The sequence below is a fragment of the Meles meles genome, chromosome 2 (genome assembly GCF_922984935.1).
Source record: "Meles meles chromosome 2, mMelMel3.1 paternal haplotype, whole genome shotgun sequence".
In the NCBI taxonomy this organism is placed as follows: domain Eukaryota; kingdom Metazoa; phylum Chordata; class Mammalia; order Carnivora; family Mustelidae; genus Meles; species Meles meles.
The window spans coordinates 16,490,064-16,515,980 of record NC_060067.1 but is presented as its reverse complement, the minus strand read 5'-3'; the positions used below and the strand labels follow the sequence as shown (position 1 = coordinate 16,515,980).

Here is a 25,917-nt window from a genome sequence, read left to right as displayed (position 1 = left end):
TAAGAGAGAAGAAAGAGGTTACTGGGATGGAGGAGGAGGGATAGCAGGTGTAAACGTCTGAGTGAAAGGGAATATGGTTGGTATCAGAGACAAGAAAGTGCGGCTGTGGTACAGAAATTAAGTGTAAAGGAAAGCTCTATATGAGATGAGGAAGTTAGGAGTCATATCACTCTCTAACTTTTAGTATCCTTATGACCTATATTTTGTTTCTTAATTCACTTAGAGTTTATGCATTAAATCAGGTTCTTTTTTATCTTTTTAACAAATTGCTAACACCACATCTCAGTGTAGTGTCTTGAATAATAATTATTCTCTTACTTTTCAATTTGGTAGGTGAAGGGAGAGAGAGACACAGAGAGATTATTCTCACAGTATGTTATATATTCTGCTTTGATAATCGCCCTCATCTTTTTCTGTACTTTACTTTTACTTTTTACTTTAAAGTAAAATTTATTTTGAATTTTGACTTCTAAAGGTAACTTATAAAACCCTTTTGTGTTTTCCTGGTTTTTTTAGGTCATTGTTTCTTTCCTATAAATGTTGCCCATGAAAAGTACATGTTTTATTATTTTACTTAGTTTTATATCTTGAGCCCTTTATATATGACCTCACAACTTTATAACTTTAAGTTTCTTGTGATATTTCTAAATATCCAGATTTCTTTTACTGTGATCATTATGAACTAACATTATCTACACTTTAAGGTATACTTAATAGTTCCTTGTATATAAATTTACAAGCTTATGTGGATACATTATTTAAAGTTACTTAAAATATATTTTCTTAAATGTACCTCATTTAATTTGGTTTGTAAACAAACTTTAAAATTTTATCTGTGTACTAATTTATCTAGAGGTACTATACATATTACTTACTGTACCACTGGATGACGTAATCTTCTGGAGCTCTCCTTCATGTCATATATGTATGGGATCCTCAAATAAAAGAGGAGATATATCAGCAGAGGTCCTGTGTATTCAGCCAAAAATACCTGAAAATAAGAAGTTGATTTAAATCAAAAAAATAAATTTTTGTAGATATTATTAAGATTTACATAAAAACACAATAAGCATGTCTACAGATTTAGTCTACTGAATGAACTTGTAAAAGGGACACATAGCATTATCTGTTCTTTAAAATAAATTATACTAGGTGCTAATATAATTCACAAGAAGTCTTCCTCACAGTAACTAGCCAAAACTTAAGGAAAGGACAATTATAATTAGTAAATTTAAAATAAAAACAAATATTGAAACTAATGTAATTATTTCTTCATAATTTGTACACAGTAGTTTTCATTTAACCAACAAAACTATTATAAACATATTTCTGTGTGTCTCCCCAGACCCATTTACACTCCATCTTCAATGTGAACTGTTCTTATCACTAAATGGAATTAGCCTCAGTGACTTTTTTTTTTTTTCAATTTACACAGCTGGGTCGTCTTGAATTTAATTGATTTGACATTGATTCAAATTAAAATAATTTAGTTCTCTCTTCTGGAAATTTTAGATTAATTCTAATGAGTCTGAGTAGATATTTAAAAGGATTGCCTTCTGAATTCTGGAGCTGAGTCAACCATATATATGGAGAGAGATATCTGATCTATAGAGAGATAATCATTAAGATTTAGAAAAATAATTGGAAACAAGGATGTTTGATTGTATAAAGATTCACTGGCTAACTGGCTTTCTGATAGTTTTCTAAATCTGTGATGGTCCATTATTAGTTTTCTTTTGATGCTAAAATCAGGTTAAAGTCACTCTGGAATTGATACAGAAAAAGGAAAATAATTTATCTCTGAGTGTTCAAAGAGGAAGAATTCAGACATGACAATGATAAATTCAACTGCATTACTGCTTTGCTTTGTCTTTGACAATTTTCATCATTTTCTAAGAAAGAAAAACTTAAAGCTGCACATGTTTTACTCAAATATCCAGGTGTGCATGTTGATTAGAAATTATGTTATTTCCCGTGAGAAATTTGTGTAACTACATGATTAGAATACATGATATATATGCATGTTTTTTATATATATAATTATGTCTGTGTGTATGTATACACACAAGTATAAACATTTTTATATGTAAGTTTCTTAAGGTATACTTTTTCCATCCCATTAGCCATGGAAGACTTTTATATGAGGGTAAATATGCAACATCTGATTAAGTCCGTGTAAAGCAACTTTTTTACTGATACACTATATTAATTTAAGGCATACAACATGCCTGGCTATTCAGAGGTAAAGAAAAGTATTTACCACTTTTGCATGTCTGATAATAGAGTTCAGTTAATACTTCTGAACTAATTATTTTATTACAACAAAAAGTTTAAAATATTTATTTCAATGCCATCTGATATAGTCAAGTTAATTTTGAGCAAATTCTCTAGTAATATATCAGTAATGAAAAATGTTATGAAAAATAGTTAACCTTGACCACATGTCATTCTTTATTAAGTTAATAAAAATGCTATCACAAATATGAAGTTTCTTTGGATCAGGAAATTAAACCACAGTCTTATCTCCATCATACCCTAAAAATAAATCAGGAGAACCTGCTGGTTTACAGTAAAGGGATGCCCAATATTTTATCATAAATATTATTCATGCTGAAACATGGAGGTTAAAACAGTACTAAAGTATGAAGGCTATATCCTGACCTGAAAGCAGTAGAGAATGATAAGAAATAACATTTGGACAATGCATCTTTCAAAAAAAGGTCCTTTTGGGTGCAAATAGGAAAAAAAAAGGGGGGGAAAGGAATGTTTTATTAAACTTAGAAAATAATCAGAAAATAGTTTTAAAGTAAATAAAAACAAGGACCATATAGACAAACATAAATAAAACATATTTCTGAAAAAAATTTTTTTCTTCTCCTACAAAAAAGAAGCAAATCCAAAACCAAAGTCAAATAAACAAACAAATATGCCAGTTATAAGCCCTAGGATATCAGATGAATTTACAAAGACGAGGAAGTCCATTATAAACCAAAAGTTTGGTAGAAGTTATATATTCAAAATAAGCCTATATACTTTCTTCTTACTTTGAAGATAAATTTTTTTAACATCTATATTATATAATATATAATCATAGTTATATATAATGTACATTTATATGTATATATAACATAGCTATATCATAAGTTATAATTATATAATTACATATATTACACTACTTTTAAATTCCAATTTATGTCCAATATGAAATTATTTTCATGCTTTGCCTTTATAGAATGATCACTGTATTAAACTAATGTGCTGCTTTAAATGTAAAATTTAAACGGATAGAAGGCATAGGATACAAGGCATCCTAGGTAACAGATTTTTTTGGAACTTCTGTGGAATATTCAACTTGGGATGTCTAAATCAAAAAAGGAAGAAGACAATAAGATGTTTTAGAAATGTAATTTGAAGCACAGAGCTGCAATTGTTGAGAACTGATTAGAATCTTTGTGCTTAGACTGGGCTTAATGCATTTCATCTTCTCGAAGAAAAGAAAACTTCTTCTTGCTATTATTATTGGAATGGTGTTGGCTTTACTTCTTTTTTAAAATTGCAATTGACAGTTGAAAACAAAATAAATTGCATATTTCACAGTTGTTGAAAATTACTGACAAAATAAAGTGGTGCCATCCTTAATCTTCTAATGATGGGAGAGCTATTTAAATGATGAGAGAAATTCTCAACAGTGATACCACTTTGTACTGAATGAGAATCATTGAAGTTAATATAATATTAAAAGAAGTTTTTGTTTTGTTTTAATTCAACCATTATATTAATAACATGTAATGGAGAATCTTATTCTAGGTTATTCAAACCATTGTAATGAGATCAGCATGAAAACTTGATCAAAATGTTTTTCAGGGTTCAAAGACCTACTGAGTCATTGAGAATTAGAAGGTCAGGATTTTTTAAATAGGACTCAAGAATAGTGATTGACTCTAGGATTTGAAGTCTGATAGCATCCTAAGAAGACTAAATATTTAGAGGGTGCCTGAGAAGGAAGGGACAAAAATTGTTGGTTGGCATCTTTTAAAGACAGATATGGCCTTATAAAATCTCCAGGATTTGGGTTAAGGCCTAGAACCATGATGAAGCAGAAGGATATCAGGCACTAAAGCTCAGCCTGAAATCGTTTCAGCCATTAATTGGATTAAGACAACCTAGACCAAATGCCATTAGTCTACCTGCAGGATGATAAATCAGTTTGACAGCAGAGTAACATGATTCTAGGCCTCAAGATATATTTACAAGTTGTTCATGGGTGCCTGGATGGCTCAGTTGGTAAAGCAACTGCCTTCAGCTCATCATGATCTCAGAGTCCTGGGATCAAATCCCACATAGGGGTCCCCTTTTTCTAAGGGGAGCCTGCTTCTCCCTTTCCTTCTGCCTGCCACTCCCCCTGCTTATACTCTTTCTCTATCAAATAAATAAAATCTTAAAAAAAAAAGGACACCAAGTTGTTTGTATATATTTTCTTGCACTAGGTCAGAAATATAAATGTATAACAGGAGTAAAGATACTATAATCATATCCAAAAGAAACAAGAGATATTCAAAAGAGATAAACCAAAGATCTACATAGTAGAATTATGAGACACATTTAAAAATTATCTTTTATATACTCAAAAAAAAATAAAAAAAAAAGTTTGAGTATTTCAGCAGATACTTGAGACCTCTGGGAAGAAAAATATGGAATTGAAATATGAATCCCAGGAAGAGAATACAAAGAGAACAGTGGAAAACCAGATGCTAAAGTGATTATGATAATTTTTCAAATTAAATAGTTATACCAAACAGCAGACTCAGATAGCACTATAAACCCAAAGCAGGATAAATAGAAACATAATTGTAACTGTGTGCATCATAGTCAAACAGTGTCAAACAAAAGATGAATTTAATTTGAGCCAGGGAAAAGACCATTATTTCAAAAGAGCATAGTGGACTTTTCAACAGAAACTTGTGAGTCAAAAATCAAAATAACAAAATTTTGTAAAGTGAAGACAAATATAACTGCTAATATGGAATTATTTTTTCCACAAAAGCATTCTCCCGAGGGGCGCCTGGGTGGCTCAGTGGATTAAGCCGCTGCCTTCGGCTCAGGTCATGATCTCAGGGTCCTGGAATCGAGCCCCGCGTCGGGCTCTCTGCTCCGCAGGGAGCCTGCTTCCTCCTCTCTCTCTGCCTGCCTCTCTGCCTACTTGTGATCTCTCTCTCTGTCAAATAAATAAATAAAAATCTTTAAAAAAAAAAAAAAAAAAAAAAAAAAAAAAAGCATTCTCCCGAAATAGTTAAATAAATACATTTTAGGATGAACCAAGTTGAGAAAATTCATCAACAGCAGAACTAGAATAAATCACTTAAGTCATTCCTCAGGAAGAATGATAATGCTCACAGATATAAACTCAGCATTAGAAGAAATAACTAAATTAAAGTAAAAATTATAAATCTAAATAACTATTGACATATATTTTATAGTAGTGGATTTTTATTTAATAGTACCTAGAAAACTAAAATATGCCACAATAAAAGGTTAGTCAGGAAGAGATTAAATATCATAAAGTCATTCAATTATCTATGAAGTATCTTCACATCAGTAAATCTAAATTAAACAAATTTTATTAGTGTTCAATATTTTAAAGATGTATATTATAATCTCTTGGGTAATCAGGATAGTTGGTAAAAAAGAATATATAGCCAAAATAACCAAGAGGCTAATAGAAAATAAAACATGACAACGAATTCCAAACGGGGGAAAAAAATAAAAACAGAACAGAAGAATTGTAGAACACAGGAAACAAATTGAACGAAAATACTAAGCTTGGTGATAAAATTAGGTATTTCTTTACAATAAAAATAGACTCTGATTAAGATGTAAAACATAAAAAAGCTATTAAACTATTAGAAGAAAACATAGGAGAAAATTCCCAAATCTGGAACAAAGCAAAGGGTTTTTACATATGGCAGCAAAGACAAAATCCTTAAAACATTGGCAACGTACACTGCACTAAACTTGAAAACTTTTTGCACAAAAAAAAGAAAAGAAAAAAAAAGACAACTATAAATCTTATTCAGAGAATGGAAAGACAAGCTAAGACTGAGAGGAAATATTTGCAAACCACTTACCAGACAAAATACTTTATCTAGACGATAGAAGGTACTCTTAAAACTCAAAGTGTGTACCAGATAAATAAAAACTTATGTTCACAAAATGCCTACACAAAACTGATAACAGTTTTATTTATTGTGAAATACTGAAAGCAATCCAAATGCCTGTCAGGGGGTGGAGGATAAACAAACTGTTACATTCATACACCAAATATTACTCACCAATGAAAGGAACTGAGTATTGATACATACAATAAACATGATGGATCCCAAAGGCACTACACTTAGAGAAAATTAAACATCAATATAAAAAAATTGAAAAACTGTCTAATTCTGTTTATAGCATTTGACACATGACAAAAATATAGAAATGAAGAACAGATTGGTGGTTGCCCCAGGATATGGAATATGGAAAAGAGTGTATAAATATAGAGATTAATATGAGATAGTTCCTTTGTGGGGATGGAACAATACTGTACCTGATTGTGGTGGTAGATATCTGAACCTTTGCGGGATAAATTGCATAGAACTATAGGACACACAGGAATGAACATAAAAATGGTGAAAAGTGAATTGGCTCTTTAATTAATAAGATCTATATAATGAGGATTATTATACTAACCTTCTATCCTGTCTTTCATTAAGTTCAATGAGGCAAATATTTTCTCAATATTCCGTGATAGCACACTGTTACTTGATGAAAAATATAATTAAAATCTTAATTTTGACCTTGCTATAGAGATTGTATCTAAAAAAAAAAAAAAAAAACAAGAAAACCCAACCCTATGATAATGCTTTTATTATAGAAGCACGTTTTAGTATTTTATAAATGTACAAGAATGTTATGAGTGGTAAATATTGCTTTTATTGTATAATTTAGTAGATATAAAGTGGGTATGATTGCAATGTAATGTGTATATTTTTAGCATTTAATAGGATTGACTCATTTGGAGCAAAAGATGGTGTGAACAATAAGGTTGATTTAAAAATATTCATCCTATTTCCAGAGTTCTCTTTGTCACCTAATGACTTTTCTTTCAAATAAGCTGTAATTTTCTAGTACAATTGTCCTAGAATTCCACCTTAGCACTTTACTTTCTCTGCTCAGTGCTTATCCAAATGATGCAGTTGGAATTTCTAATGAACTCACCATTAATGTCACTAGTTATGACAAAACTTCTGTAGACAGAATTCCCTTTTCATCATAAATGTGGACAAAGGCGATGAATATTTTAACCTTTGAATATCAGAATGTGCTTGTCCAAAATCTCCTTTAGTAAAGGTCTGTTGATATCACATTTAAGTATTAAACCTCTTGCTTACATAATTCATGCATTAGTAGGCTTTTTTATAAATATTGTACTTTACAAGGATTCAGGATACTCTAAACTCAGTTTTTTTATGCAACAAACTAATACTGAAAAGCTCAACCAAGGAACTTTTACAACTAAAGGAACTACTTAACCAATAACACCAAAACATAAATAATGAACTAAATACAGAAAGATAATGTATATTAAAGGAGAGATTATCAGAAAAATAAAAGCTATGACAATATTTTAATACATGCAAACTTGAATTTCTCTATTTGAGAATTAAATTATAACAAATAAGCTGTCCTGTGTTTGCAATAAAAAATTGAGTGTATAAATGGAAAAGTTAAAGCACTATGTCTGATTATGTGGATTGTTAATGATGACAAAAAGAAAAACTATCTTAATATATAAACTATCTTAATATATAAAATATTAAAAGTGCAATCCCATAATCCCATCACAGATATGAAATAGAATGTAGTTGGAAAAACTTTAAAATTCTAAAAAAATAAATAAAACAATTGAATTGAAAAAATAGAATGATTTCACTATCCTTTGTATATCAGTGTCAAAATTATTTATCAAATTAACTCTTTGTCACAAAATGTCAGCTAGTATTTCCTCTTGCTACTAAAGCTATTCCATCTCTCAATTCCATAACTTGTGAATAGTTCAATGCTTGTGAACTAGGGTCAAGTATTTTCTGTTTCTTAATCCTCCATATCTTGCACATGCCCCTCTGGATCACCACGTTTGTATCTTTAGGGTAAATACCCAGTAGTGCAATTGCTGGGTCATAGGGTAGTTCTATTTTCAACATTTTGAGGAACCTCCATGCTGTTTTCCAGAGTGGTTGCACCAGCTTGCATTCCCACCAACAGTGTAGGAGGGTTCCCCTTTCTCCGCATCCTCGCCAGGATCTGTCATTTCCTGACTTGTTAATTTTAGCCATTCTGACTGGTGTGAGGTGATTTTTCATTGTGGTTTTGATTTGTATTTCCCTGATGCCGAGTGACGTGGAGCACTTTTTCATATGTCTGTTGGCCATCTGGATGTCTTCTTTGCAGAAATGTCTGTTCATGTCCTCTGCCCATTTCTTGATTGGATTGTTTGTTCTTTGGGTGTTGAGTTTGCTAAGTTCCTTATAGGTTTTGCACACTACCCCTTTATCTGATATGTCGTTTGCAAATATCTTCTCCCATTCTGTCAGTTGTCTTTTGGTTTTGTTAACTGCTTCCTTTGCTGTGCAAAAGCTTTTGATCTTGATGAAATCCCAATAGTTCATTTTTGCCCTTGCTTCCCTTGCCTTTGCCGATATTCCTAGAAAGATGTTGCTGTGGCTGAGGTCGAAGAGGTTGCTGCCTGCATTCTCCTCAAGGATTTTGATGGATTCCTTTCTCACATTGAGGTCCTCCATCCATTTGGAGTCTATTTTCATGAGTGGTGTAAGGAAGTGGTCCAATTTCATTTTTATGCATGTGGCTGTCCAATTTTCCCAGCACCATTTATTGAAGAGGCTGTCTTTTTTCCATTGGACATTCTTTCCTGCTTTGTCGAAGATGAGTTGACCATAGAGTTGAGGGTCTATTTCTGGGCTCTCTATTCTGTTCCATTGATCTATGTGTCTGTTTTTGTTCCAGTACCATGCTGTCTTGATGATGACAGCTTTGTAATAGAGCTTGAAGTCTGGAATTGTGATGCCACCAACGTTGGCTTTCTTATTCAATATTCCTTTGGCTATTCGAGGTCTTTTCTGGTTCCATATAAATTTTAGGATTATTTGTTCCATTTCTTTGAAAAAAATGGATGGTATTTTGATAGGGATTGCATTACATGTGTAGATTGCTTTAGGTAGCATAGACATTATCACAATATTTATTCTTCCAATCCAGGAGCATGGAACATTTTTCCATTTCTTTGTGTCTTCCTCAATTTCTTTCATGAGTACTTTATAGTTTTCTGCATATAGATTCTTAGCCTCTTTGGTTAGGTTTATTCCTAGGTATCTTATAGTTGTGGGTGCAATTGTAAATGGTATTGACTCCTTAATTTCTCTTTCTTCTGTCTTGTTGTTGGTGTACAAAAATGCAACTGATTTCTGTGCATTGATTTTATATGCTGACACTTTACTGAATTCCTGTACAAGTTCTAGCAGTTTTGGAGTGGAGTCTTTTGGGTTTTCCACATATAGTATCACATCATCTGCGAAGAGTGATAGTTTGAATTCTTCTTTGCCGATTTGGATGACTTTAATTTCTTTTTGTTGTCTGATTGCTGAGGCTAGGACTTTTAGTACTATGTTGAATAGCAGTGGTGATAATGGACATCCCTGCCGTGTTCCTGACCTTAACGGAAAAGCTTTCAGTTTTTCTCCATTGAGAATGATATTTGTGGTCGGTTTTTCATAGATGGCTTTGATAATATTGAGGTATGTGCCCTCTATACCTACACTTTGAAGAGTTTTGATCAGGAAGGGATGCTGCACTTTGTCAAATGCTTTTTCAGCATTTATTGAGAGTATCATATGGTTCTTGTTCTTTCTTTTATTAATGTGTTGCATCACATTGATTGATTTGTGGATGTTGAACCAACCTTGCAGCCCTGGAGTAAATACCACTTGGTCATGGTGAATAATCCTTTTAATGTACTGTTGAATCCTATTAGCTAGTATTTTGGTGAGAATTTTTGCATCTGTGTTCATCAAGGATATTGGTGTGTAGTTCTCTTTTTTGGTGGGATCCTTGTCTGGTTTTGGGATCAAGGTGATGCTGGCCTCATAAAATGAGTTTGGAAGTTTTCCTTCCATTTCTATTTTTTGGAACAGTTTCAGGAGAATAAGAATTAGTTCTTCTTTAAATGTTTGGTAGAATTCCCCTGGGAAGCCGTCTGGCCCTGGACTTTTGTTTGTTTGGAGATTTTTCTTTCAATCTCCTTACTGGTTATGGGCCTGTTCATGTTTCTATTTCTTCCTGGTTCAGTTGTGGTAGGTTATATGTCTCTAGGAATGCATCCATTTCTTCCAGATTTTCAAATTTGTTGGCATAGAGTTGCTCAGAGTATGTTCTTATAATTGTCTGTATTTCTTTGGTGTTAGTTGTGATCTCTCCTCTTTCATTCATGATTTTATTTATTTGGGTCCTTTCTCTTTTCTTTTTGATGAGTCTGGCCAGGGGTTTATCAATCTTATTAATTCTTTCAAAGAACCAGTTCCTAGTTTCATTGATTTGTTCTATTGTTTTTTTGGTTTCTATTTCATTGATTTCTGCTCTGATCTCTATGATTTCTCTTCTCCTGCTGGGTTTAGGGTTTCTTTCTTGTTCTTTCTCCAGCTCCTTTAGGTGTAGGGTTAGGTTGTGTACTTGAGACCTTTCTTGTTTCTTGAGAAAGGCTTGTACCGCTATATATTTTCCTCTCAGGACTGCCTTTGTTGCGTCCCATAGATTTTGAACCGTTGTGTTTTCATTATCATTTGTTTCAATGAATTTTTTTTCAATTCTTCTTTAATTTCCTGGTTCCTTCATTCTTTAAAAGGATGCTGTTTAGTCTCCATGTATTTGGGTTCTTTCCAAATTTCCTCTTGTGATTGAGTTCTAACTTCAGAGCATTGTGGTCTGAAAATATGCAGGGAATGATCCTAATCTTTTGATACTGGTTGAGACCTGATTTGTGACCCAGGATGTGATCTATACTGGAGAAGGTTCCATGTGCACTTGAGAAGAATGTGTATTCTGTTGCTTTGGGATGAAATGTCCTGAATATATCTGTGATGTCCATCTGGTCCAGTGTATCATTTAAGGCCTTTATTTCCTTGTTGATCTTTTGCTTGGATTATCTGTCCATTTCAGTGAGGGGAGTTTAAAGTTCCCTACAATTATTGTATTATTATTGATGTATTTCTTTGATTTTGTTATTAATTGGATTATATAGTTGGCTGCTCCCAAGTTAGGGGCATATATATTTAAAATTGTTAGATCTTCTTGTTGGACAGACCCTTTGAGTAGGATATAGTGTCCTTCCTCATCTCTTATTATAGTCTTTGGCTTAAAATCTAATTGATCTGATATAAGGATTGCCACCCCAGCTTTCTTCTGATGCCCATTAGCATGGTAAATTGTTTTCCACCCCCTCACTTTAAATCTGGAGGTGTCTTCGCGTCTAAAATGAGTTTCTTGTAGGCAACATATAGATGGGTTTTGTTTTTTATCCATTCTGATACCCTGTGTCTTTTTTTTTAATGTTTATTTATTTATTTGATAGAAAGAGAGATCACAAGTAGGCAGAGAGGCAGGCAGAGAGAGAGGAGGAAGCAGGCTCCCCGCCGAGCAGAGAGCCCGATGCGGGGCTCGATCCCAGGACCCGGGACCATGACCTGAGCCGAAGGCAGAGGCTTTAACCCACTGAGCCACCCAGGCGCCCCTACCCTGTGTCTTTTGATTGGGGCATTTAGCCCATTAACATTCAGGGTAACTATTGAGAGATATGAATTTAGTGCCATTATATTGCCTGTAAGTTGACCGTTACTGTATATTGTCTCTGTACCTTTCTGATCTACTACTTTTAGGCTCTCTCTTTGCTTAGAGGACCCCTTTCAATATTTCCTGTAGAGCTGGTTTGGTGTTTGCAAATTCTTTCAGTTTTTGTTTGTCCTGGAAGCTTTTTCTCTCTCCTTCTATTTTCAATGATAGCCTAGCTGGATAGAGTATTCTTGGCTGCATGTTTTTCTCGTTTAGTGCTCTGAATATATCATGCCAGCTCTTTCTGGCCTGCCAGGTCTCTGTGGATAAGTCTACTGCCAATCTAATATTTTTACCATTGTATGTTACAGACTTCTTTTCCCGGGCTGCTTTCAGGATTTTCTCTTTGTCAGTAAGACTTGTAAATTTTACTATTAGGTGACGGGGTGTGGACCTATTCTTATTGATTTTGAGGGGGGTTCTCTTCACCTCCTGGATTTTGATGCTTGTTGCCTTTGCCATATTAGGGGAATTCTCTCCAATAATTCTCTCGAATAGACCTTCTTCTCCCCTCTCTCTTTCTTCTTCTTCTGGAATCCCAATTATTCTAATGTTGTTTCGTCTTATGGTGTCACTTATCTCTCGAATTCTCCCCTCATGGTCCAGTAGCTGTTTGTCCCCTTTTGCTCGGCTTCTTTGTTCTCTGTCATTTGGTCTTCTATATCACTAATTCTTTCTTCTGCCTCATTTATCCTAGCAGTGAGAGCCTCCATTTTTGATTACACCTCATTAAAAGCTTTTTTGATTTCAACTTGGTTAGATTTTAGTTCTTTTATTCCTCCAGAAAGGGCTTTAATATCTCCAGAGAGGGTTTCTCTAATATCTTCCATGCCTTTTTTGAGCCTGGCTAGAACCTTCAGAATTGTCATTCTGAACTCTAGATCTGACATTTTACCAATGTCTGTATTGATTAGGTCCCTAGTCTTCAGTACTGCCTCTTGTTCCTTTTTTTGTGGTGAATTTTTCTGCCTTGTCATTTTGTCCAGATAAGAGTATATGAAGGAGCAAGTAAAATACTAAAAGGGTGGCAAAGACCCCAGAAAAATGAGCTTTAACCAAATCAGAAGAGACCCCAAATCATGGGGGGGAGAAAGGGGATAAAAAGAGGTTAAGAAAAAAAATTTTAAAAAGAAAACAAATAAAGATAAAATATAAAAAAGAAATAAAATATATATATATATTAGATAAACTAGTTAAAAAAACATTAAAAAAGGAAAGGGTAAAAGTTTAAGAAAATTTAGCAGAGAATCATGGGGAGAAAGCCATGAGTTCCCTGCTTTGCTTTCTCCTCCTCTGGAATTCCACTGCTGTCCTTAGTATTGAACCTGCTTTCCTTCATAGATGAACTTAGTCCTGGCTGGATATTTTGTTGATCTTCTGGGGAAGGGGCCTGTTGTAGTGACTCTCAAGTGTCTTTGCCTGAGGCTGACTTGCACCGCCCTTATGGGGGCCGGACTAAGTAATCCCCTCGGTTTCGCTTTTGGGAGCTTTTGTTCCCTGAACGCTTTCTGTAGAGTTCCAGAGGATGGGAATGCAAATGGTGGCCTCCCAGTCTCTGGTCCGGAGGAGCCGAGATCCCGGGGCCCCACTCCTCAGTGCGCCCCCAGAGAACAGTGCCCAATCACTCCCGTATCCACAGCCTCCAGCCACACTCCAAGCTCACCCAGCCCGCGACCCGTTCAAGGTAACCCCGAGCTGAGAGTTCAGTCCTCGGCTCTGTCTCTGTAGCCAGCTTCTCTGTTCTAATACCTGCGAGCTCTGCAACACTCCGACACCCCTGATCCTTCTGTGACCCTGCAGGACCTGGGGTCACGCTGACCCTGCGTGGGCTTTACCCCGGTTTAGCCTCTGGAGCAATGTCCCTCAGTGGAACAGACTTTTAAAAGTCCTGATTTTGTGCTCCTTTGCTCTGCTGCTTGCCAGGAGCCGGCCCCTCCCCCCGCAGTCTATCTTCCCCTCGTTTTGGATTCACTTCTCCGCCAGTCCTACCTTTCAGAAAGTGGTTGATTTTCTGTTTCTAGAATTGCTGTTCTTCTTCTCTTCGATCTCCTTTGGATTTGCAGGTGTTTGCAGTGTTTCGATAAGCTATCTAGCTGATCTCCTGCTACCCTATGCAGTCTCAGCCTGCTACTTCTCCGCCATCTTGACTCCTCCCTGGGTTTGCATTTAAAAAAAAAGAATTTATTCTCCTTCCTCCAACTGTGCATTTCCATGGCTCCAATTCCTGTATAAAATTTTGGCCACAGTTCATCGTAAGAATGCAACACTTAAAATGTCATTCTGTACAGTATTTATTTCATTATGAATTTATTTGATAAAAATTATTCTGTCAATAATTTTTTCCTATCAAAATGTGGGACATGTATATTGCATTTCAAATTGATACTTACTGTAGTCCAACTGACCTGCTGACCTAGGTCTGTAAAATAAAGCGTGACAATGGAGGAAGCAGCAATGCTCTGAATGGTTATGTAATCCTTCAAAAAAGGCCCACCTTAAATAATAAGGAAAAATATTTTAATACAGTTTCAAGGCATAGTGATTTTAACAAACAATTTTTAATGTGAATACTAAGGATAAATCATACATAGAAATTGCAATGTATAATAAATATTTAAAGTAAAACAAAATGTAAATGAACCCATTTTATAAAATATCTAACAATTTTTCAAATATACAGTAGTTTCCCACCTCTACCTAAACAAAGTGCAGCCTCCATCTAGCTACTATCCTGTTGTGTTCTGAAAAAATGTAATATTAGATAATATCATAATAGAATATGATACAAGGTATTTTTAAAGCATAATTTGGTAGGGGCCACCTGGGTGAGTCAGTGGATTGAGTGTCTGCCTTCAGATCGGGTCATGATCTCAGGGTCCTGGGATCAAAGCCTGTGTTGGGCTCCCTTCTCAGTGCATGTCTTTCTCTATCTCTCTCTGCCACTCTGCCTGCTCATGCCCTCTCTCCCTCTAATATATATATATTATATATATTTTATATATAAATGTAGTAAATATATATAAATATATATATTTTAAGTATAATTTGGGATGTCAGTACACATAGAAGTCAACTGTTCTCTAAATTCTTTTATTATATGATAAAATAGGGTAAGTAAATTTTAAAGGTCATTGCAAGTATGAACAGAGTGACTTGATGTATGTTTTAAAAGATCTCTATGGATGCTGTGTGGAAACTTGGAGGAAGGGAGGTAAGAATGCTTAGGAAGAAATTCATCAAGAAGGAATTTTTTGGATTAAGATGGCACTTGTAGGGGCACCTGGGTGCCCAATGCGGGGCTCGATCCCTGGACCCTGGGATCATGACCTGAGCCAAAGGCAGAGGCTTTAACCCACTGAGCCACCCACGCACCCCAACCATGTATTATTTAAATCTGCATGAATAGATAAGTGAGAAGAATTCAGGTTCAAAGTACTAGAATCCTGGTACTGTAGTATAAGAAAGATTGCTGGGATGACGATGGAGAGAACCACATGGCAAGTAAAGCAAATAGCCTCTTGGAACTGTAATGGCCTATATAATGCAACAAGTAGCAAGGAAATAGGAATCTCTGTCATAGAGTCACAAAAAAAAAAAAAGAAAAAACAAAAAACAAAAAACAAAAACTTCAGACAATAAGAATGAAAAAAAGAAGTAAAATTTTCTAAAAGTCTTAAGATGAGAATTCAGTTCAGCCAACACCTTGATTCTGATACTCTGAGCAAAGAATCCTGCCATACTGTGTCTTCAAGCTGATAAATGAGTGTTATTTTAAGCTTGGTTTATGGTGATTTGTTACACAGCAATAGGAAGTTAATGCAACATGAATCAAGGTAAAGACTTCAATATACAAATGGCCATTATCATTTTGACAATCATGTATAACAACAAGAAATGTTAATAAAGACGACATAATCTGAGATCTCTGTACCACCTGAAGGTGCTGAAAACATCTTTCCAACATACATCTACTGACACCTTGGGGGAGGGGATTAGTTTCTACTCCTCTACCACTCTTGGTGACTTCAAGGAACAGACCATTGGCATATTTTTAAAATGAAGTCCCATCAATATGACATTTGAGTAGAAGGAGAGAATCCAGGCAGATCATTAACCACACTACTCAGACTGAGTAAACAGGGAAACCTGTCCTTGGCCTTCTATGCCTATGTCCTTTACCAAAGGGAAAGGAATGTGTAGGGCGAAGAACATACTCCTAAAACAAGAACCAGTGCCATGGGTATCAGGCTTCAGTCACTTACGTCCCTTAAATTTTCTGCCCAAATTGTTTTAAACAAATTTGCTGTTTTGGGCTTTTCTTCCCCCCAAATGGGCCAGATGCTAGGGTATATACCTAGGGGTTTGTCAAGGCTCTTATATAAGTGGCATGGGTGATTAGAGCCAGGGCTAGGAAGGAAATGACCAAGTCTACCCACGTTTTACCTTTCTATTGTAGAAATCTAATGATTTTAAGTGTTAGAAATTCAGCTCTGTGCTTCCAGAACATTATTAAGTATATTGATCAAGGTAGGAAGAAAGAACACATTTTAGTTACCAGTTTCCATGACAGTTGTATTACAGTTGTGACTGTAGGTCCTTACCCTTCCCATATCCACACCATTTACAGTATGACTTTTAGTATCTCCTATAAGAATTGATGCCTATTTCTGCACTCCCTTGAATATGGGTTAGACTAGTCAATCACTTTAGCTAACACAATGTAGGGCAAGGGATATGACACTTCCAAGCCTGGACCTTAAGAATTCTTGAGTGCTTATGTTCATTTGTTTGCACCCCTGAATCCACCATGAGAACAAGTCCCAAATATTCTGCTGAAGCATGAGAAACCAAATAGGATAGAGAGGATTGGCTACAGTCATGGCCATCCTAGACCAGCCAGTCACCAAGAACCCACCAGCTGACTGAAGCTGCTTTAGTGGACCCACACAAGTAATGCTAAGACCAGCTCAGCTCAGCTCAGCACAACCACTGAGCTAAAAAAAAAAAAAAAAAAAAAAAAAAAAAGTTGTTAATTTGCTCTTAAAGTCTGTTATTTTCTTTTATGTTTTACTGGTGTCTTTTGTGTGAGGAAACTGTAAAGACTAAATCTGCATGATGTCCTTGTTCATAGTATTAGCATTCTAGGAAATATATTCTGGCAGGAAATATATGTAATATTTAGGCCTTACCTTGTTTTAGTGTTAAGATTTTTTTCCCTAATATTAATACTTATAACATTAGTTATAACTAATTGATGAACTATCTACCATGTGTCAATAGTATAGTGCTTTATAAATATGACCTTATTTAACACTTATTAAACACAAACCAAACCATGGGTTAAGCTCTTTATTAGCTCTACTTTGTGAAAGAAGATTCTATAGATAGGTAAGAAGAGTCAGATTTCAAAATTCTGTGTTACTCCAAACAACCTCTTCGTACCACATCCTGCTTAGCTTGCTAAAATAATTGACCCTTTGGCTTTTTTTCAAATATGTCATCACATTTCTATTCAAGGACACTTAATGGCTATATTTCATTCAGATCATACCCTGTACATATATGGAAAGGGAACAAAATAAATATATGTGAGGAGAAAGTAAAAAGTCACATTCATTAGGAAGAATGAACAGAAATTTCTAGTTTCTTGTAGTGTTCTTCAAATTGAACTATATTTTATATTGATGCTTAGGACATTCTAGAGTCTTCATTATATGAGTCAATTTAGAAAAAATACTATATAATTTTATGTTATATGAACATTCATGTGTTAAAAGGCGTTTATATAGTTGGCATATACTGGGCCCTGCAAAGGCAAAAATAAGGAAGATAATGAATCTTCTCCTTTAATCTCTAGCCAGATAGGAATTCGTCTTGCACATTTGAGCTTGGAAGAATTTGAGATCATCAAGAAAGTATGACTTCCAAGAATACCATGATTCCTATTTCTTTAGCATAGAGGTCTTGGAGAAACCTGGAATGTCTAAGAAACAATGAAAACAAATAAAACACCTCAGAGAGATGTGAAGAAATCATCATTAGTCCTTAAGTAAAGGTAATATTTGAGAAATGATGGCCTGAGTATTAGCAAAGTTATCAGAAAAAAAGAAAAAAAAAAGCAGCTCATCACTATATGGAAAAATTTAGTGACTGAAATTCCTTAAAAGGTGCCTTTTGTAAATTTACTGTTACTGACTTCGAGTAAGTATTCTTCCAAAATTTATATGCTACCACAGCTCTTATTTAACAAGTCCAAATTTAAGGTCAAGTTGATGTAATATCACTGACAATGATTCTTAATAAGAGTAACTTTTAAGTATATCTACTTATAAATTTTTTGAATGGAGAATAGGATTTAATAGTTTGAGAAACTTGAGGCTTAATACTAGATATGATATCTTCCCTAAAATTCATTCATTTTTGCTCTTCCTTAGCTCATTTATTCTGCTGTAAAAAAGAAAGAAAGAAAGAAAGAAAGAAAGAAAGAAAGAAAGAAGAAAGAAAAGGGAAGGAAGGAAAAAATTATTGAGCAGTATCCCTGAGAACATTTTAAGTGATGATAGAATGAGGGAATAAAGCAGTAAAACTTTTACAAACAGAATGATGTTAGCTCAGATGCTGCCTCTAATGTACATGATGGTGGATGTGTGAAAATTATCTCCTTGAAACTAAAATTTCTCATGCAAAAAATGAAGCACAAACTTATGTGGAGAATCAATTGACATAACTGACTTAGAGCACTCACTACAATGCCTACCATTTAGTAAGTGATAAATAAATATTAGCTATTGATGACAGAAAATAGATTCTAAATTAAATAAATAAACCAGTGAAAATTGATTCTTACCTTGTTCTAGCTGCAGGCCAACTCGGGAAGGATACCACTTTGGACCTTTCCATGAAAAAGAAAGCATTTAATTATTAGCCCAAGTGCATACACATTTTAAAATCTATTATTTCTTTGGGTAGATCGCTAGTAGTGCAATTGCTGGATCATAAGGTAATTCTATTTTAAACTTTTTGAGGAACCTCTATACTGTTTTCCAGAGTGGCTGCACCACTTTGCACTCCCAACAGTGTAAGATGGTTCCCCTTTCTCTGCAACCTCATTGACACCTCTTGTTTCTTGTCTTGTTAATTTTAGTCACTCTGACTGGTGTCAGGTGATATCTCATTGTAGTTTTGAATTGTATTTCCTTGATGATGAATGATATTGAGCATCTTTACATCATTTCAGGTGTCTGTGGGCCATGTGGATGTCTTCTTTGGAAAAATATCTTCTGCACATTTTTAATTGGATTATTCATTTTGGGGGTGTTGAGTTTTATAAGTTCTTTATATATTTTGGATACTAACTCTTTATCAGAAATTATCATTTGCAAATATCTTCTCCCATTCTGAAGACTGCCTCTTAGTTTTGTTGATCGTTTCCTTTACTGTGCAGAAGCTTCTTAGTTTGATGAAGTCCCAATAGTTTATTTTTGCTTTTGTTTCCCTTGCCTCAGGAGATGTATCTAATAAGAAGTTACTATGGCCAATGTCAAAGAGGTTACTGCCTCTAGGCAGTAACCTATTACTCCTCTAGGATTTTTATGGTTTCAGATCTTACATTTAGGTCTTTAACCTTATGATCCAGCAATTACATTACTAGGTATTTACCCAAAGAATATAAAAATACTAAATCAAATGGATAACATGCACCCCAATGTTTACAGCAGCATTATCTACAATAACCAAATTATAGAAACAACCCATGTGCCTTGAACTGATGAATAAATAAAGAAGTAGTATATATGTTGAATGGAATATTACTTGGCCACAAAAAAGAATGAAAGCTTGCCATTTGCAATAATGTGGTTGGAGCTAAAGAGTATCACATTAAGTGAAATAGTCTGAGAAAGACAAATACCATATCATTTCACTCTTATGTGGAATTTAAGAAACAAAACAAATTATCATAGGGCAAAAAGAGAAAGAAGCAAGCCAAGAAAGAGACTCTCAACTATAGAGAATAAAGTGATGGTTAACAAAGGGCAGGTAGGTGAAGGGATTGGTTAAATAGGTGAAGAGGATTAAGGAGTGCATTTATGATGAGCTCCAGATGTTGTATGTAAGCACTGAATCACTAAATTGTATACCTGAAATCAATATTAGACTGTATGTTAACTAGCGGGAATTTAAATAAAACAAATGAATAATCCAATTTAAAAATGAGCAGAATATATGTATATACATTTTCCACCCTACGCCAAGAATCTAATAGTTTATTCTGGAAGACAGATTCAATCTTAGGAAGTGCATAAAGTGTTATTCAGTGTCATAAGTGGAGATAAATCTTGGCAGTGTGCTGATGAGCATGGTGGATAGCTATGATAAGAGCTTTAGGGTTTTTCTGTTTTTGTAATTTTTCTAATTTTTTTCTAATTTTCTGTTTTTCAATCTGGGGACTGGCTACATAGATGTTCAATCTGTGGGCATGTACTAAGGTATATGACATAGAACTTGTGCACTTCATGTAAGTTATTCTTCAATACAATGCTTAAACACCTTCATTTAAAACCAAGGAACATTGATCTTATTTTTTTATATTGGTACCTGAAAATGGGTTATTTTCTTTACCAAGAGTAATGCACACTACTGGAATAATATATATTATTGACTTTTAATAATTATAAGCCCATTGATCATAGCAGACCATCACTTTAGTATATTTTCCTTATATTGTCATTAGGAATAAATACATGGTTTGCTAAAGAATTCTACCTGGATAAGAAAATCAAAATACATTTACCAAATACAGCCCTAATAGAAAAATGGATCACAATTACCAGAATATATTTATTTTCTCATAAAATGAATTCTGCTATCATTTTAAAGATTTTATTGAAAATTTAATTCTTAACTTTGATATCCAGTATAAAGCAAATTAAGTCGGTTTATAATAAATTAAAAGAAGAGTACCATCAAAGGAACATTCTACATTGCTCTTTTGTTTTCAAAACATTGTTTTTTAAAGTGGTAATAAGAATGATGATAATAAGACATAACTAGACTATCTCAATGGATTCTAAATTTATTGCAAAAAGACAATGTATATATGCACATTATCATGGACAAATAACTGTAAGTCAAAATTGTAATCACATATTTAAAACTATTTAAGAGGGGTGCCTGGGTGGCTCAGTGGGTTAAAGTCTCTGCCTTCGGCTCAGGTCATGATCCCAGGGTCTTGGGATCAAGCCCCACATCGGGATCTCTGCTCAGTGGGAGCCTGCTTCCTCCTCTCTGCCTGTTTCTCTGCCTACTTGTGATCTCTGTCAAATAAACAAATAAAATCTTATAAATAAATAAATAAAAATAAAATAAAACTATTTAGGATATCCAACAAAATGTGATAATAGCATGACAAATGAGCAGACAAAATTTAACTTAGATATTAATTTTTTAAATTAGAGGATATGAAGGTAAAGACACTTTTGTTTTGTACTTGTATTTACTAATAAAATTATTATTATTTATATAGCCATTGGTTGTTCTGGAATGTATACTAACCTTATTTGCTGAAAGATATTTTTAAATAATTATTTTTGTTATTCATAGTGAAAATCTGCTACCAAAGAAGATACGATGAAAATGCATACAACAGAGACTTCCATAGTTTTTATTTATTTTTTTTAAATTTTATTTATTTATTTGACAGTCAGAGATCACAAGTAGGCAGAGAGGCAGGCAGAGAGAGGGGGGAAGCAGCCTCCCCGCTGAGCAGAGAGCTGATGTGGGGCTAGATTCCAGGACCCTGAGATCATGACCTGAGACGAAGGCAGAGGCTTAACCCACTGAGCCACCCAGGCTCCCCGAGACTTCCATAGTTTCAACTGAGTTTTGAATATGGGTAATTGCAGAAAATACAAATATAATTGGAATCCATTTATATTGAACAGATGGAGATTGAGCACCTATGACAAGTGTATGTAAAAGCTCCCAATTTATGTCTATTTAAATAATATGCACATGAGATCCTGCTTTCAACAGCACTTTGTAATGCCTCCTACGGTGGAAATGAAAAACTATCATTCTAAGCCCATAGATCTGTCTATGAACTAAATGACTGAATACTGGCTGCACCCACAATGATACATCAGAGAAATTAGAAATTCTAAACACTTACTGGGAAACCCATGTCCTTCTAACTCTGTCAACATGGATAAACTATAAATGTACTTTTGGAATAAACTTGGCATTTATAGGTTGTGACCTTTTAACAGTGTGCCCTAGTGAAAAATAGTTATTAACTGATTATATAAGCCTTTAGATTGGTTTCAGTTACCTTTTCAAAAAGCAGAGAATACATTTGCTGAAATGTTCTGTGCTTGTTGTGGGAAGGTAGAATAGGTTTGAAGAATGGCAGAAAAAAGGCAATATAAATGATAAAGAACATATGTTGCATAAGGATTTTTAGCATGGATGAATAGTCTAAAAGATTATATTGTGGAATACATTAAACAACTGGCTTACAAATGAATTATAACTACATAGAGGATCTAATGCATCTGCCAGTCTCCAAAATTATCAAGATACTAAACTTGATTTGTGTAACTTTTTTTTTTCATATTCTAACCATGACTTATAATTCATTTCTTGAAAACTGAAAGTGTTTATATCACTAAGGGATAACATTTTATTTTATTTTTTTTACTTTATTTTATTTTAATTCATTTGTATTTTTATTTACTTATCTGAGAGAAAGAACACCAACAGGGGTGGGCAGAGGGAGAAACAGACTTCTTGCTAGCTGGGAGCCTGATGCAGGGCTTGATCCCAGGACCCTGAGATCATGACCTGAGCCAAAGGCAGATGCTTAGACAACTGAGCCACCCAGGTGCCCCAGGGATAGCATCCTAAATGAGTAATATATGTAATTCAATATATATGTACTTAAAAATGTAGTTAAAATATATTTATCTTGGGGCACCTGGGTGGCTCAGTGGGTTAAGCTTCTGCCTTCGGCTCAGGTCATGATCTCAGCGTCCTGGGATTGAGCCCCACATCGGGCTCTCTGCTCAGCAGGGAGCCTGCTTCCCCCTCTTTCTCTCTGCCTGCCTCTCTGCCAACTTGTAATCTATCTCTCTCTGTCAAATAAATAAATAAAATCTTAAAATATATATATATATTTATCTTAACAAAGTAGTATTTTCCAAACTGTTAGTTGAAAAATTGAAAAATGGAATTAGTGTATTATTCTTAGCATTACTTAAAGGAATAGAATAGAATATAGTAGAATAAGTAGAGATGGGTCATCATGACACTGGATGCAATGTATTGCAATAAATTCTAGATGGGTTAAATATTGTTTCTTGAACTTTTGCTCAATAGTTTAAATTGTATAAGTACATTTTATTTTTATAAGACCAATAATAATTTCTTATTCTGAATCATCATCAAAAAGTTTTGAAATCGGTGAGTCCTAGAACACTTAGGCCCTCACTTATAACCCTCAATAAAACTTGCCCTTTACTCTGACCCTTTTCTTGATTCACCAATCCCAGTAGGAAGAATAAGTTCTGAGAGCAGTTAGGGATTAAAGAAAGTTAACAAATGTGATGGAACCTCCATATTGAACCACAGAGACTTCTGAAAATTAATGAAATTATGACCAATTTTTGTTGTTTACATCTTGTGTTCTTTATGGCTTGTGTGAGAAAAAATAAAGAATAAACAGAAAAATAATATAGATCTAAGAAGTATGCTATGCAGAGCTGGCTCTGTTCAAGAGTATAATGGAAGAAAGATGAAGTTCTATAAGCTTCTACATGGCTCAGTTTAATTCCTCAATATTCCAGAACTGGTTGTAGAAGAAAATAAACAGATTTGTCTGATGTATTCACTGTGACCTGCCACTAGATACTAGTGTAGCAATCAAAGCTAATCTTGGAGATGACATTTCCAAAGATTTAGAAACAATGAAGTCTTATTTTCCAAATAATTGATATATACAAGATAGGAAATAGATTCTAATTGTGCTGAAAAATAACAATGACCTCTGTCAGGGGAAAAAAACAAACAAAAAACAAAAACAAACAAAACAAACAAAAATCTAATAAGCCTCAAGAAAATGTAGCATTATTATTTTTTAAATAATCTCTAGGCCCAGTGTAGGGCTTAAACTCACAACTCTTGAGATCAAGAGTCACATGTTGTACCAAACACTCCAAGAAAACAACATTATGAATTAAAGTGTATCAGCTGTTATTTCTAATAAATCTCTTGAAAGAAAAAGTAAATCGTATGTGTATATAATTATACAGTATATAACATAATAATATATTTGTATAATTTATCCTTGTTTATATAACACAGGAGCTTATTTGACAAAATACTGAATACAATTTATAGAAATCAAATTTATCATCAACTTATTTTTAGTAATAACAAAATAATGGGATGATAGAATAGACAACTAGACCAGGCAGAAGAGAGAATTAGTTAGGTGGAAGATGGACCAGAGGAAATTACTCAGAAACTAGAAACACGAAATGATTAAGAAAATATGAAACAGCTTAAAAGAAATAGGGGTTAAAAGTGAACAATATATTAGGCATATGCAAACATAAGAAAAAATATTAATTACAATGGTGAACTATATATTCCTCCCCATACCTCATATTGAGGACAACTAGAAAAGTATGGAAAATATTTTCTCAAATTTTCCACAAAGTAATTGGAAACATGAAGAATTATGAAACCAAGTTCTGGGAGGGCAGAAAGTCCAGAAAGCTAAGTCTAGCAACTGAAGTCACAGTTCCCTAGAGATATCAGCTTTTATGGGAAGAAACAGCTGAGAAGGACTTCCCACAAACCCACAAGCCTAAGGGAACAGAAGGAATAGACTACATCCCCAATTGAGAGGTAGAAGCCCTGGTAAAAGCATAATATCCCAATTGGTTTTGCAAAATAAGGGCAAATTAAAAATAAGTCAGTTCCTACAAGAATTGAAGCTGAATTTTGAATCTTCTCATTTCCTGTTTGAATTCAAGTGATCTGTAACCTCCACAGTCCTGCCCAAGGAAGCAAAAATAATTAACCTCTGGAGGTAGATAACTCCATCCAGAGTCTGTTATTATCTTTATGTATTTTCACATTTTTCAAATTTTCATGGATGGCAATTAAACTGATACCAGATTTACAAATAGCAACAATAAAAGACATTGGACAATTCTTCTAAATGGAGTATCTTTTAAAGAAAACAGGGGCGCCTGGGTGGCTCAGTGGGTTAAAACCTCTGCCTTCGGCTCGGGTCATGATCCCAGGGTCCTGGGATGGAGCCCTGCATTGGGCTGTCTGCTCAGCAGGGAGCCTGCTTCCCTCTCTCTCTCTGCCTGCCTCTCTACCTACTTGTGATCTGTATTTGTCAAATAAATAAATAAAATCTTTAAAAAAGAAAACACAAGGACATTACTAGAGTGAGAAATCTTACACTCAGTAGACCCATTCTGCCTGTTATTAGTTGAATACCTAAAGGATCAACTTTTAGAAAAATTAAGTTAATTCAAGGATGAAAAGATAAGGTAAACTAAACAATGTTGAAAAAAGGAAATGGGGGGCGCCTGGGTGGCTCAGTGGATTAAGCCGCTGCCTTCGGCTCAGGTCATGGTCTCAGGGTCCTGGGATCGAGCCCCGCATCGGGCTCTCTGCTCTGCGGGGAGCCTGCGTCCTCCTCTCTCTCTGCCTGCCTCTCTGCCTACTTGTGATCTCTCTCTCTGTCAAATAAATAAAAAAAAAAAAATCTTTAAAAAAAAAAAAAGAAAAAAGGAAATGGCATATATGTGGATACTTCTATATAAAATAGCAGAATACATATACATATATACAATTCATTTATATAAAATAATATAGATAACAGTAATAATAACGTATATGCATATACAGAAACAAAATACTGGGCAACAATAACATACAAAATGGAAAGCACCACCTAAAATT

The 25,917-nt window shown here is 34.4% G+C and overlaps 1 protein-coding gene across 1 annotated transcript in view; it reads right to left on the bottom strand.

Annotated features, from left to right (window-relative positions):
- The window catches only part of TECRL (trans-2,3-enoyl-CoA reductase like), a 104,266-nt gene that overhangs the window by 28,305 nt on the left and 50,044 nt on the right, over positions 1-25,917 (bottom strand). Inside the window, exons 3-5 of the mRNA XM_045998376.1 lie at positions 18,785-18,829; positions 14,328-14,431; positions 876-991 (exon numbers count right to left, since the gene is read on the bottom strand). Coding sequence (XP_045854332.1) covers positions 876-991; positions 14,328-14,431; positions 18,785-18,829 — 265 coding nt within the window. The remainder of the gene's footprint in view (positions 1-875; positions 992-14,327; positions 14,432-18,784; positions 18,830-25,917) is intronic.